At 40.3% G+C, this 15,684-nt stretch overlaps 1 protein-coding gene across 1 annotated transcript; it reads right to left on the bottom strand.

The window, feature by feature from the left end:
- Nucleotides 1-866: 866 nt before the first annotated feature.
- LOC137170485 (folylpolyglutamate synthase, mitochondrial-like) lies at nucleotides 867-14,789 on the bottom strand. The gene is made up of 15 exons (XM_067573908.1): nucleotides 14,617-14,789; nucleotides 11,874-12,002; nucleotides 11,603-11,656; nucleotides 11,212-11,276; nucleotides 9,518-9,632; nucleotides 7,794-7,871; nucleotides 7,484-7,545; nucleotides 6,637-6,739; nucleotides 6,065-6,142; nucleotides 5,770-5,917; nucleotides 4,765-4,848; nucleotides 4,457-4,607; nucleotides 3,804-3,879; nucleotides 2,809-2,875; nucleotides 867-2,345 (listed from the first exon to the last, which is right to left on the bottom strand). The coding sequence occupies exons 1-15, from the start codon at nucleotides 14,761-14,763 to the stop codon at nucleotides 1,969-1,971; spliced, it is 1,734 nt and encodes a 577-aa protein (XP_067430009.1). The 5' UTR covers nucleotides 14,764-14,789; the 3' UTR covers nucleotides 867-1,968.
- Between the last annotated feature and the right edge of the window lie 895 nt (nucleotides 14,790-15,684).

The raw sequence follows: 15,684 nt of genomic DNA, 5'->3' as shown, positions 1-15,684 counted from the left end.
ACGTCTGACTGAGTGGCAGGGGCATGTGTTTTCATAAAGTATTTTCTTCCCTCGTTATATATCCATGATGTTTAATAGTTAGAATGTGAAAAATTGAAATACCGGTTACAATGCAAGTACACCTGTGATAAATACCAGCTACCTTTCCTATTAATGTTCATGTTATGTATGTAATGTTAATTGTTTGTCTTGACTCAGTTATATGGTCATTTATGAGAATGTGATTTGTGTAGTTAAGCTGTAGCGGTCTGTTTTATATGGAAAGGTGTTATTAATCCACCACAGAATCTGATCTGACACTGTAAATATCAATTATAACATTATACTTTATATCAATATATTTATCATTGTATAACACTATACAGGCGTTCTAATTCATGAATTAATCCACAAATAATGACTTAACCTAAGAAATCAAATCTCTTTTTAACTACATAATTCTAACAAAGTGACACAGGCTGTATGGGTGGTCTGATCTTCAAGTGGGTTTCAGTGGGCTGGTCTGAGTCAGTCCTGGGTGGATTTTTATTCCAAATCCTGCCCAAGTTCAGGTCAACAAACATAACAGTGTCTCTGTGCTGTTTAGTAACTCACACATTACTAGAAATTCCCATACAGATGCAAGTATTGTGATCTTCAGTGTCCACTCATGAGGATCTGTGTTAGTGCATGCTTGTGCTGCCTATTTGACTCCCTCCACCACTGATGAGGATGATGATGCCCTACTGGGGACATATTCTCCAAAAATTGATAGGTTGATCACAATTAATAGACAAGGATTGTCTATATTCATAAAACACATCCATTTACATTTTAGTTTTACAAAAGAGACAAAGAAATATTACAAATGCTCGACACAATTCCCATATCTTTATATTTTTAATTGACTCATATTTAAGATGTGAGCAGATTTCATCTTTGCTACTTACAAGTGACAGGTACAAATTAGGTGCATTTTGTGTCATTATGGGTCCACATGAACATTGAAAAAAAGAGCGTACTTTTTTTTATAGTGATATTAAATCTAAAAGTCATTTGAGGCTACAGGGTGAGTCTGAGCCACCTGTGGAGCTGATGACCTGTTTCCATGATGTCTCTCCAAACAGATAAGACCCAGCAGTATATTTTATACCTTTTCTTTCACCAATATACAGACATAAATACAAACTGTATGATTTACAGCCAGATAGTGCCAGTTTAAATTAAGGACCATTTAAATATTACTATAATTACAATTCAAATTACACAGACAGTTCAGACAGTTCCATGAATTTATCTGTTGCTAACACTAGTGTTAGAATATTTACACAAAGAGATAAGTGGGCCATGTGTGTGAAGCACATTGTTGAATATGGACGAAATAAAAGAAGAAAGCATAGAAAGAGGCTTTCATTTTAAAAAAGACTGTGAAAGGTAATATTCAAGTGTTCCAAATGCACAAGTAAAAACCAAAATAAAGTCAGAAGTCCATGTAGTTCATGTAGCACTTTTGGTGCCAACAGCTTTTTGTAGAAATAAGAAAGTATATAATAACTGTCAGGCGGCATCAGTGATTACTGAAGCGCACATAATACCAGTTTAGCTAGTTCAGCTCACATTATGGTACATGAATGTACACCACTGCAGTTCATGTAAACACATTTGGCTTCAAGTAAGACTAAAGGCATGAGCTCGGCACATTTGTGCGGTCGTCCATAAGGCTCTGGGTGAAGCTGGGGCCGATGTGAGGCCTGCCGCTGCCTTGGTCCAAACTAGCTGGCTCCTAGCATCAGCCACAGTAGAGAAGCTGACAGTACTGGGTGCAGCTAATCCCTCTCTGGTAAACAACTACTACCACTGCCTGAAAAGCTAGTAGCACAAAAACCTCATCTATACTGGCAGAAATTAGAATTCTCCCACAAAGGAAAACGTGTTTGTAAGCAGAACACCTGCCTAGAAACATTTTGAATTCACAAATTCACACTCCATTTACTTGGAGGAAGCTGGGTCGAGGTGTTTGAGTACTCCTCCCACCAGGTGCAGGCTTCCGGTGATGAGGACGTGGATCTCGGCTACGTCGCAGAGGGGAGCAGCTTTGGCCATGATGCTGGGTTTCACTGCTAGGACTCTCTCGGCTGGGTCTGCCAGCACTGAATCCCTGCCCTGGGTGATCCACTGGAGGGCGCTAAGGATGCAGGGGAAGACCAAGGTGTCTGCTTTCTTTTCAGGGACCAAAGGTAGACTGTCCTCGATCAGCAGCTGTGTGCCTTCGTTGTCCCCCGTGCTGTTGTGGAGACGCCAGCTCCTCTCGTTGTCCAAGCAGCGAGTCAACATATTCTCAACTGAGACGTTGAAGTTCTGCTGGTCTGTAACAAAGTTCACTGATTAAATTTTTTTTTTTGTAAAACAAATACAAGATACAGTATCAAGATCAACATCAATAGCGCTTTATACTTATGTTTGCATCCAACAACCAAGATACAAAGTGTTTGGATCTTTAGATAGAGCCAGGCTAGCTAGCTGTTCCTCCTGTTTCCAGTCGTTATGCTAAGCTAACCATGCCCTGACTCCAGTACTTGACCCACAGACATGAGGGTGACATCCATCCTCTTGAAAGGAATGCAAATGCACACATTTCTCAAAATTCCTTTAAATAAACTTGAACCACTGTCTGTCTAGAGGTAGGAAATAAATAAATACTATAGTATGCCTCGGAAAATTAGCAGTTATGGAAAAAGCATTTGATTTGTAGTTCATAGGAGAAAATGTGCAAAACAACTGGCATGGTCCATTATCATTTTCAGTAGGCAACAGGCCCGATGATCTCACCTGCATTACAAGAAGCGATGGCTTCAGTGATGTTTGGGCAGAACACAGCAAAGTCAAAATGACACGGCTGAAAAGGAACATAACACAAAGTAGAAAAGCACCATATTACTTAACAAGCAACACAAGAGTCAGTCCAGCATTAATGCCCACACTAGGTAAAACTGAGAGCTGTCTTCATCCATTTAGGGCTAACTGTAGGAGTGGCCATCAGATCACATGCTTCTGCACCTGCGCCACTGATCTTTTCATGGTCAAGTATCAATGATATTTTAGTTTATTTCAACTTAACTCCAATGCAGGTCTGTGTCATGTTATCATTCAACGCATACTGTAGCCTAGTCTGTCATTGAGTGCCTTAATATGCACACTTGTGTCCTTGTTGTGAGTCTTAACTTGAGTCTAATCTTGGGATATACATCTTTGGCACCCTGGGCAACTGCCCAGCTCATCTATGCTTGAAAACAGCCCACCATATTTTTGCTTATTCATTCATTCATTTTTAGTGCTGAATCTGCAAAGTTTTACATACTGGTCACTTGTTGTAAAGGTCCAGTATGTAGAATTTAGTGGCATCTAGCAGAAAGGGAATATGATATTCATAAGTATGTTTTCATTAGTGTATAATCACCTGACAGTAAGAATCATTGCATTTTGTTACCTTAGAATGAGCCTTTTATATCTACATAGGTAGCAGTTCCTCTTCCACGGAGCCCACCATGTTGCATGGCCATGTTTCTACAGTAGCCCAGAACGGACAAAGCAAACACTGGCTCTAGAGAAGGCCTTTTGCGTTTTTCGGGAGTTTCACAGCCACCATAGGTTCTCCTACATGCTTGAAAGGGGAGGGTGAGGGCGGTGTATTCATTTGGTTGCAATCTGCAACCTCACCACTAGATGCCACTAAATCCTACACACTGGTCCTTTCAGCAACAAATGTAAGTACCCTGCTTAATAGCTGTGAAGCCACTGGCAGAAGGTAGTTACATTATACTCACCACCAGTAGTTTAAGCATGGCTGCTGAGTCTCTCTCTCCAGTGGCATTGAACAGCAAGACTCTGGCCACAGGTCCACTGCAACACAAACAAGGTTTTATACTATTATCGTTCTGTGAGCAGACGTCTGAAATGTTGGAGAAAGCACAGAGCAGCAGTTATCAAGCCTCATGGAGGTGCTTTATCACAAACAACCAAATGGCCAACCAATGTGGATGATGGGGCAGCAGGGGTACAGCCTCACGTAAAAAACATGTTACATGTTGTGCTGAGCTAACATTTAAAACATGTGGTCTTGTTGGGCGAGAGGTGCCATCTAACTATAAAGAAAGGAATCTCTGTATGTATGTGTGTTGTGTATCTCAACAATCGTTCATCCAATCGACTTCACACATGGTAGGTGTATTGCTGAAGACCCAGGGAAGTGCGGTGATGAGTGTGAAGTTGTTTGGATGAGCGGTTCTCGAGAAATGTGCTAATATACATCTGTTGAACTACTAGGCTACTTACAGTATATAAAAGTATATAAAAAACTCATTATTAAAATAGAGTAAATAGATATGACACAGACATGGTAAAACTACTCAACGTATATACAATGTCACATTAAGTTGCTTTATGGTTGAGTGTCATGTCATTAGTGAGTGATGTTCACCTTGCTTTCCTTTCATGCTGGGCAGCAGTCTCTTTGAACCAGTGTACACAGGCCTGCATACTGCGCATGGTGTGAGCTCCATCCAGGAAGTAGGTGACAGGTCCGTGTTTCAGAGTCTGATTCCTACCAGGCCACTCTGTGTCTGCCAGCCCTGACACCACAGCAGAAAAACAGAAAACCACACTCTGTGATGTCACATTAAGCCTGGTAACTTCACAAAATCTACTTCATAAGTATCACAACTACCAGCAGTATCATGGTTCTCTAACATTTGAAGCACTTTACTGTGTTTCGTCTTCAGGACTGACCTTTCACCATGATGGGGCTGGGCTTGAAGGATGTTGCTGGAAGTACACCTGTGCTCTCAACACTGGTGGAAGGAAAGCTTTCATCTGTTGAGAGAGGACAGGCTGTGGTGAGAACAGGGACAGCTTTCAGGCCTTTTCATGGAATAAATTACATTACTGTATCTGGTAAAATGAAGGCTTTTTCTCATTCAGACATACAGGTAGGTGTACACTGCGGCTTTTTTCAGATATGACGACATTTACAGAAAGAATAGAGAGTGTGTGCACGTGTGATATTTTGCACCTGGTATAACTGTGTTTGTATAAGGTGGTGTTTTTCCCTTATTGTCCTGCATTGATCTGGCATGAGAAGAATCTAATCAACAACTTAGAAATGTGCACACTCACAGTGTTTTGTGGTTAATTAAACTGTATTTATTTTCTCTGAGCATGAGCATGTATCCCATATTAAGAGATGATATGGGATACATTTATGCTCTTAAAGTGGCTATAATCAATATTTTTATAACAATATTGTATCAAATGTGTGTGACTTATCACCTGACTCTGCAGCTCCCCTCAGCTTTACAGAGCTTTAGAGGGAGTTTCACTTAATTATTTAGCTGTCTGGATGCAACTTTATTCTTGTGGTTCACTCTCAGTGCTTTCATAGCGTCTTTTTCGGCCACAGCAGGCAGCTGTTCTCAGAGAAAAAGCTCTAAAAAGCCACTGTACACTACCTGCTCAGCACCAAACAGCAAACAGACACAGTTACTAGTGACTAGATGGTGAATTTTAGCATTTAGCACTGTCTCTACTACTAAGTAACACCTTTATTCAGATATGTTAAATTGCAGTCAAATTTGCACAAGGTGCATGTTGAGAAAAGCTTTCAGGCTGTGTTTTGCCCAAAATTAGCACAGCATTGCATACAAAATTTATGTCCAAAATGTCTTAAATACATTTATTATATTCTTCTTGTCACTGACATTCAGTCCAAATGTTAGTTAACCACCCCCGTCCCACCTGGTAAACATCTTCTCTGCAGCCAACTGTGACTCAGCTGGAGGGCCAGGGAGGCATTGGAGCGCTGGTGCTGCCCTGCCAGGCCCAGATGTAAAGGTCCACAGTCTGCCTGGTAGCTCTCCAGCTCTGGACACACCCACAGAGGACACTACAACAACAAGTTAGATTGTAATGAAGAAAAGTGAGCAGCTGAAGGAGACATTTGAAGAGACAAGTATTGACACAGGTACATTTCACTGAGCAATCCCTGTCTGAGAAGATTACATCAGTTAGTCTGAATGGTTACTAAACTTACTCTCCTCTCTTTGGCCCGGTCCTTCAGCACAGCCATTGCATCTTCTGGCTGTTTGACTGTGAAGGCAGGAACCCCTGTCTGAAATCATACGCACACCATAAACAGCCAATGAGATGACAGAACAGTTTAGAAGTAGAAATGTACCAACAATGTAACAATAAGCGGTTTTAACTTAAAAGAACATCAATGTCCACCAAGTCTGAATTCAGGTATACAGCATCACTTGCAACTGACAGTCAAAGGTCAGTCTTGACTTTGGAAATGGTTTGACTAAACAAAAAAAACAAACTTAACTCAAGGTCCACTTACTTGTTTTTCCTGGAGCTTTCAACCACATCTAATGGCTTTTATCAGCAGATGGAGTTTGCTCAGTTGTCATGGAGATGCGGTTCGGCTTTACTCAAAATCCTGGCTAAATCAAAATTAACTCAAAACCCCCCAATCTCCATCTCCATGACAACCAAGCACACGCCATCCATTGACAAACCGAAAGCTCTACAGAAAGATAGTAAGTGGACATGTAGTTCAGTTTAGATCACAATGACTCGACATATTTCTCTATAGTGACACACCTTAAAGATGCCTCCTTTTTGCCAGGCGATCTTTTCAATGGTGTCTCCAAGAATCTGAGTGTGGTCTATACCAAGAGAGGAGATGCCACACACCCATGGCCTCCTGTTGACACAAGAACATCGATAAAGTTATATTACAACATGGATAAAGCTGTAATAACATTATGTATTAGAAACATTGTGATGACAGTACATCAGTCACATTAGGGTAGGAAGATAATTTCCCTCCTGAGTTCACACTAGTTTCTGTTGTGAAGATCTACTGACATTCACAGATAAAACAATAAAGTGCAGTTACTGAATGCAAAGTGGTGCTTGCCAAAAGACAAGAACATTTGATACGCATCACTGCACCCAGTCCAGTGGTCAGAGGAGCTTTGGACTGTGGCCAGAGTTCAACAAGGAAACGGTATGTTGGAGAGCAGAGTGTTCACTGGATGATCTGATCTGACAGTTTGTGCAGCAGAATGAGAAAACTGACCCAGGATCATCATGCTGTTTCTGTAGATACTTATGAACAATTGTAGACGGCCTCACATTTAATCATCAACACTCGATATCCACTTAGGAAAACATAAATCATTCTGTCCTAAGAGTGAGTAATGGTCTTCAGACATCAGAACTAAACTAAACTTCATTCTCTACTTTGCAACATATTAATGCTCCTCGTTTACAGACAGAAGTCAGTTCTGAAACTTAGGCCATTTAAGGGAAAATAAATGAACAAAATTTGTGATCGAGAGTGTACAGAACATCAAATTCTAGTTGATTATTTCCAGACTGAGTGAGTCAATTACAACTGACAGCAGCTTTGCATTAGAGTCGACCTTTAAAAGGAGAATCTTACCGTATAATGTTAGTACAGTCGTATGCTCCACCAATTCCAACTTCAATCACAGCTAAATCCACCTGGAAAAAAGAAGTTGTTTAGATTGAAGGCAAGAAAGTAAGTAAAGAAATAAAATGTTAAAATGTAGTGAGCCTCGTTGGTCGATCGATCCTACATGCTGATCCAGAGCAAGACATCTCAACAACTACAGGCCAGACTGGAACTTTGCAGTGTATGTTGGGCTGTATGACTGTTTTATTGCCAAATAGTGAATCTAGAGCTTATGCCACCTATCTAGCAGCTGTCATGTATGATGTCCATAGCGAACCTTCTCCTGAAGAAAGACATGGAAGGCCAAGATGGTGAGGAAACGGAAGTAAGCTGGCATTGTCCCTCCATGGGCTTCCTGTAGAGGTCAAAGAGAAGGAAGAAAATGACTGCATCACTCTGCATCAAAATTTCTATCAAATAACACACACCAGTAAATACAAAAGCTTCAATTATGTTTTTCCTGTGTTTTCAAAAATCATGATCTCAGAACTTTCATCTAGTGTGCTGGATTTGAAATTATTTAGATTTTTGGTCTGTATGTCTAAAGCTTTTCAATACAGAAAATATCTATATGTGAATGGACAGTGAGAGTTGAAGTGTTCCAGATATCTGACAACCAAGTTAACGGGACATTTTGAACTTTACATATGTCAGAAAATGTACTTGCAGTGCCAAACAGAAACAGATAGTTTTCATGAAATTTGGCACTATTGTTTTTCCTTTTTTCTTATTTCTATTTGGTATAAACTAGGGATGTGCAGAGATCCCAGTATTTGTATTTGTATCTGTATTTGTTGAGGCAGCAAAATTATTTGTATTTGTATTCGAATGAAAGTGGAAAGAGGCTTAAAAATCCTGTTTTTGTTTTTATTACACTTTTAATTTTAGAAAATTAAAATGTTACAATAAGTGTTCATGAATAAACTACCGTACGAAGGAGGTCTTGAAGACGACTGCGCCGATTACTGAGCTAAAACTTTACTCATCACCTCCTTGCAGACAGACCTCTACCTATTTATAAACCCATACCCCAGAGACAGCACACCGTGCAAAGTATGGGGAGGCACTTCAAAGGCAATTATTGCTTTGCACTTTTCATTCATTGCCTTATTTTACAACCTAACTTTGTGGAAAGGAGAAGGGAAACAACAGGTTATGGAGAGTCCCTTGGGAGCATTTTTCATGTCATCAGTAGCTCAGCTTTATCTCTGGGGAACACCCCCAACAAATAATTTAAAAAATATTTGTATGAAACAAATATTCATATAAAACCCACTATTTGTGCTTTGCCGAATAATGAATTTGTATTTGGGCACACCCCTAGTGTAAACATTATTTGAGTTTTAACTCAGAAGGTGTGGGCGGTGTGATGTTTGAGGGAAACTCCTTCAATCTGATTCAAAAGCATGTTCACTACCTGTGAAGACCACACATGTAGGTGAGCTCATGGTGTACCAGTATGTTTACACTTCACTACACTTCCATTGACTTCTGAGTGAACTACATTTTATCTGCTCAAATGTACTGTCTTAAGTTACAGTTACAATAAATACAGTGATTCAGCAAGATTCTCTGATTGTCTCTGTGACATCACTTCTCTACGCTACACTTTAAGTGTGTTTTTAAAGAGTGTCCATCAAAGTGTCTGAAATATTTAAGAAGTCTAACAGCTGAATGCTAGTAATGTGACCCAAGCATGCTGTCACATGAGGGTCACGCTCATCCTGACATGAGGGGTCTCATTTTGTACTCGACTCAATTACAACCTGTGACACTGATAATACACAGCTGAGGGGAGTTCTCAGGATGCACGAGTGACTAAAATGCCACAGAAATCAAGCTCGGTATGCCTGCCATTACTGTTAGACAAAGGTTAATCCACTGAACCGTTTCCCCCGAGTGAAGTAAATGAATAGCCATGGTTAGCAACAACAGGTACAGTTAACACGGGACGGGCTGTGTTTTAAACATATACATCTCTGCTTTGCTACATGGACCCACCTTAGTTTCATCCAGCCGTCCATAAACCTGCCAGAAGTATTTAGTGAAGAGCTCTTTCCCAATTGGTTGACCGTTGATTCGAATCCTCTCCCTGACTTGTACCAAATGTGGGGAACTGCAACCAAGACAGAAGCATCACAACAAGTCTGCTGAGATCAAAAACATACTGCACATGTTAACTTTGTTACTTATACCTATATATTTATGTTATTACACTTGCAGGTCCATGTAATAGATGTCATATCTTCAATCTGATGTGGCAAATTTGATCATTTTTGTATGAATATGTAATAATACATGACATTTAAACACACACACAAACACAGTCATTTCCTAGAAAATATGCTTCAATAATCTTTCCTCCTGCAGCTGCTTGTTGTGTTCAGGCTACTCCAAATACTTCTGTTTTTACCTGCAGTTACTCTCTGTAATCTTTATTGGATGATCAAACTAATCAATCTGATCAAAATGAATTATTAGAAGTGCTGTTGAGGGCATACACTCATACACTAGACTTCACTGTGTGACTGTGCCTCCAGGACAGTTTCAGGTTCAAGTTCAAGTTTCAAATGTATTTGTCATTCCAGCCATATCCATATAGAAATACACATATAGTAGTACAAAAATATACTAACATACCTAGAAACACATAAGGACAGTTAAAATAAAACTTAGGAATAAGGAAGCAATAGAAACAACAGATTCAAATGGTAATATGTTGTGCTGGATGTGCAGGGTACAGCTGGGTGATGTGGAAAATTAAAGCATAAAAACAAGAAGACCCTTCCAGAATCTGTTAGACATTAGAATGAACTGTAACTGTCAATTTCAGCTGATATTGTTGAGTATTTAAAAATTAATTGAAGGAGATTTATGTCTAAGGATTATCTTTATTTTAAAGTTGACAAAATCACTGTGTTATTACAATGAGATGATTAATGACAAAATATGAATATGCTGCTCAGCCCTAACTATGAGCATTGTTAAATGAACGTGGCCACATGCGGCCCAGACCTACTCTGAATGTGGTCTGAGTGATTGGATCTCAATCTGTCCTCAATGCGTCTTGGTTGCATTTACACCTGTATTTAGAGCTGTCCACTTGTGATGGGATCACCTGAGACGGATGTTAATACCAGGTGTAAACAGGGCCTATGTGTTCAATGGACCAATACTAGAGAGTTGAAGTGGTTGCATGTCATCAACCCCCCCCCCCCCCCTCCTCTCTTTCACTGTTTCCTCATCTCCCTCAATATTATCACACCATTACATAAAGGCTAAAGTTCCATGAAAAAAAATGTTGTCAGACAACTTTCTCTCTCGCACCTCTGTTCTGAACAGCACATACTGTACTGGCTTATAATTAAGCATAATTAAGCAGAGTACCAGGGACTCTGTTTTAGAATCACCTACTAAGCAACACTTAAAGTGGAAGAGTGTGGAAATATGAAGTTTAGTTTGATTATTAGCTGATACAGATTCATTGAAGCGAGTTTCCCCACTCTTATTGCTATATAAGAAGCAGCACAGCTAACTGGAACTCAGCCAATGGTAGTTAACTTACATTTTTTACATTAGGATTGGGAAACGCTGTCTCTGGTTTCTACAAAACAAAAAGCATAAAGCCCGTGTACTGGCAATGTCATGCCTCTGTATCAAACAGTGGAAATATTATTAATATGCTGCTATTTTACCTGTAAAATCCTGTGCGGAAGCCATAACTTCTCAGAATCTGCTCTGTGAACGCACATGTTGACCCCTGAAAAATGAACACAAGCACTTGAAGAGGACACCTTGATACCGCTGTCACAATAGTTTCACTGCTTCCTTCAATGAACGGACGCGCGTTTGAAAACATGTTTGCATGACCTTCTGTCAGGGCTTGCATAATGTTAGCTTGGAGCTCGATATTAAAAAAAAGAACAGGCTGTCTGAATCTGAATGTCAACAAACACAAAAAGCTGTTTTATCCCCACTTATATCCATCTTCAGTTCTATATGTGAATGCATCTGTGTGTGACTTATGCTCAAAAAACTACTAACTGAGCCTTTAAAATGTTACATACAACACAGCAGTCAGCTCACCTTGCCCTTTGTCCCGGTCACATGAATGATATTGAGATGATCTAGTTCTTCCACCTTTGACACACACACACACACACACACACACACACACACACACACACACACACACACACACACACACACACACACACACACACACACACACACACACACGTCAGATAAGACTAAAGGTAATGAGTGCTCAAAGTATCACAAGAGACAACAAAAACACTGTAATGTCATCACTGTGTGTGTCAAACGTGCTCTGCGTGAGCTGCTGTAACTGACTCACTGTGAGTCCGGCTCGTTCCAGGAAGCCTCTCATGGCCTGGAGCTGCAGCTGAGGGTGGCTCCGCTCTTGGCGTACCTGATCCAGAGCGCTGGCATTAGTCTGTAGTGTGTTCAGAGTGCAAATGGCATCCTGCAGCAAAAAAAGCAAAGAGTAACAAACAAGTCAACCATGGAATGAACTATGCAGGTAACTTCTTCAGTCAGCAGAGCAACAGATGAAGAAGAAGAGTCAGGGTCTCATCACTGACAGCCACTTGTATTGATTCACAGATTGAAGTCTAGCTCTTATACATCACTTGATGAGATGAATGACTTAGTCAGCTAATGTCAAAAGATAGAGAGAAAAGGGAAAATAAAGAGAAAATCCACTGTGATAAAACAATCAGTTGATTAATCGATAATTTATCTTTAATAGGATTTGCTGCTTTCTATCACTAAACTGAACATTGTTGGGTTTTGGACTTGTGTTCGGGGAATTCAGGATGAGCAGTTTTCACTTTCATTTTCAGACAAGTTATGTCAGTGTCATGTTATTTCTATAATAACAGCAAGCTCAGTTTTATTTAGCACGTTTCAACTTGTTCATCTCTTCACATTCAGTTTCAAGTATGTCACTAAAGGATAAGTTGGTGATATTCTAGATTTTTTCTATTAGCAGAGGTTCCCAACCTGCAAGCCGTGGACTAGTCTCAGGCCCCGGAACATTTGCTACTAGACCGAGAGGAGACAATGTGATTTGGCAAAAACAGCTGAATTATGATCGTTTAACTTCATGTGCTATTATAGGTTATTTTTCCAGTAATGACATTGAACATGAAGCAGTCTGTGCTGCATTCTTCTTCATCACTCCTGCAAAGACATAGTTTGGGAACTCCTGCAATCAAGCACCAAATGTGGATTAATCTGCAGTTGAAAATAGTCCCCAACAAATGCACCATTACCTCCTGTTTGAGTAATGTTTGCTTAAACTACAATGACCAGCTGTTTTCTGGGAATTACTGAGCCTTTTTTGTAATGAAACTTTTCAAAGATTCATGTCTTCGGTAGGAACTGATGCAGCTGGGGCTGGGAGCCACAGACAGGAGGCTAGGTAGTACTGAGACCCTGTTTACACCTGGTATTAACATCCGTCTCAGGTAATCCCATCACAAGTGGACAGCTCTAAATACAGGTGTGAACGCACCCAAGACGCATTGAAGACAGACTGAGATTCGATCACTCAGACCACATTCGTGGGTGGTCTGGGCCGCATGTGGCCACATTCGTTTAGCAGTGTAAACACAATGCGTCCTGGACCACATTGAAGGAGCGCCTACTCAACTGACGTCCTCTATTTTCTATATGGTCTTTGCGAACGGAAATGATGTTCGTGTTTATTTGCATATAGAGCGGGGAAGTGAGATCCGATCACAAGTGGCTACTCAAGACGCATGTTAATGCCAAGTGTAAACAGGGCCTGAGAGAGACTAACACATTGTTGGTTTTGGTCTTTTTGTGATATTTGAGAAAAATAAGAAACCACAGAATATCACCAGCCCTGTCATTTAAGCAATTAGACAAACTTAAGAGTCACCCAAAAACAAATATTGGAGCTGCTCCATAGACAGTGATTAATAGAACAGCTGCACTGAGACACTATGACAGAAGCTATGATGGTGACTTTACCCAACACATTTTCATTTCAATAAAACCCATTAGATTAAGTATCTCCATCAGCCTCCCGCATTAAATAAAAGGTCTTTCAGCTTACCATTTCTGTCAGGCCTCCAAGTCACTATTCCTGCCTGACAGTGCTGCTGCATCACGTTTTATAGCAGGTATAGTCTCATCCACCTTCATCACAGACACACCCCTCTGACCCCACCCTGCTGCAGCAAGGACATCCCACTGGTGATGTTTCTGGAAAACTTTCTTGTAATACCATTTCTTCTTCAATTTTAGGGCTCTAGCAACAAAGCAGGAATCATTTCTGTTCTGAACTTTGACCAAATTGGGACATACTGAACTTTGACAGAAGTATGCAACAGAATAAAGCATATAAAGCCAATTGACCTTTCTCTTCAAAATTCTTAGAATAACCCAATGTACTATTTGCTTTACAGTGGATTTTCCCTTTAATGTGGTTTGCATAACATATTTTACTGAGTATAGGCTGAGTCAAACTGACTGATGCAATTGTGATGCACTTATATGGACTTGATCACTTGTATTAACTGTTACAAGGGAAGATAAATCGGTCTCCTGTGACTGTCCTGGCAGCTTTATGTTTGTTAGTGTGGCTCTCAAGATAATATCAGCTTCATTTCTGTTAGTTAAAAGATAACACACAAGCCGTATGACACAAAAAGCAACACGAAGTGAAACTAGCAAAGGTCAAACTCTCAAATATGGCATCAAAGAAGATGATTAGACCACGTGTTGTTAAGCAACCTGGCTGTACTCTGGCGTTGAGCCCGTCAGTGTGGCAGTATAACAGTCGGTACAGTACAGCTGCCAGTGTGCCGCTCTGTCCGCACTAACTTTTATAGCCTCAGCGACAAACAGCTAATTTACCAGTTTATAATTATACTCCTCCACTAACAACGCCAGATAAAGTTTCTGTAGTCTCCTGTGGTGCTGTCAGCCATGTTTTTGTGCAATAACTCCAGAGTTTTGTGATAAACTTGTCAAACTAGCGCTGTTGGCTAACTAGCTCGCTAGCGACCGGTGTAAAGACAGGTGGGACTGACTGTAACGCAGCTCACCTGGTACTCCATGCCGGGTATGTGAGGAGCCGTCTTGGTGCTGTAGTGTCTTACTGAAAAACCCGCCAAACTGCACGCACAGTGCTGCTGTCGGAGCCGCGCGGCAAGCCCGGAGCCCCGCTGCCACACGCGCGACATGCACGCCATGATGCGGAAGCTGCAACCAAATACGGGCGGCTCCTTTGACAGGCGTAATGACGTAACGACACGCCTCCTTCTCTATCTACAAATTGTTTTCAAATGTTTTGATTATTTTTGCACGTAAATCCGACACTTTCTTTGTTTAATTTCTTATGAGAATAAATGGTAACACTTTATTATAAGGATCCCAACTTCTGCCTCCTAACAGGCGATTAAGAGTCTCACTTTAAACGCAACAGGCTGAAGACTTCTTTTATACATCTGTCTATCCCGTTGCTAAACCAAAATCAGTGTGCTGGTACCTGAGATCTGAATCCAGAGGATATAATGTGATATATATAATAGTCATGATTGTTTAATGTGTTTTGTACGTCTACGAAAAGTGTCACATGTGTCACTGTGTGTTTAATCTGTGTGTAAATTTAATGACGCTAAATGAATTTCAGTGTAAACTGACAATAAAAGTTCTATTGTGTGTAGGCTACTTAAAGACATGTTGTAAGATACATTAAAACTAGAAACTCTGCTTGTTATAATAATATGTGTCTAATATGTTTCCTCCTCGAAAAAGTCCAATTACCACATTAAAATCCTTAAAGTATCACCTCCTTCTTGTCCCTCATTGAAAAATCCAGAATCTATAAATATGCAAGTATTGTGAATTTCAAAATTTAATTTAATGGATACAAGATGCCTCCTCCTCCACTGTAAAGTTTATTCTCAGTGTTTGTGCACTGCAGGCTTCAAGTTTCCACATCACACTTGTGTAAGTTGAATATTGGACCAGGATTGGCTGTGATGTCATAAATCATACTTGTAGGCCCGCCCCTTAAACTGAGCACTAAAGTGAGCTCAGAGAAACTTTCAACCTTTAGCAGATTAATGTGAAAACAAACTCTGCACATAAATCATTCTGCACAGTGAAGC

This window comes from Thunnus thynnus, chromosome 19 (genome assembly GCF_963924715.1).
Source record: "Thunnus thynnus chromosome 19, fThuThy2.1, whole genome shotgun sequence".
Taxonomy (NCBI): domain Eukaryota; kingdom Metazoa; phylum Chordata; class Actinopteri; order Scombriformes; family Scombridae; genus Thunnus; species Thunnus thynnus.
This window is presented reverse-complemented; position numbering and strand designations above follow the sequence as displayed.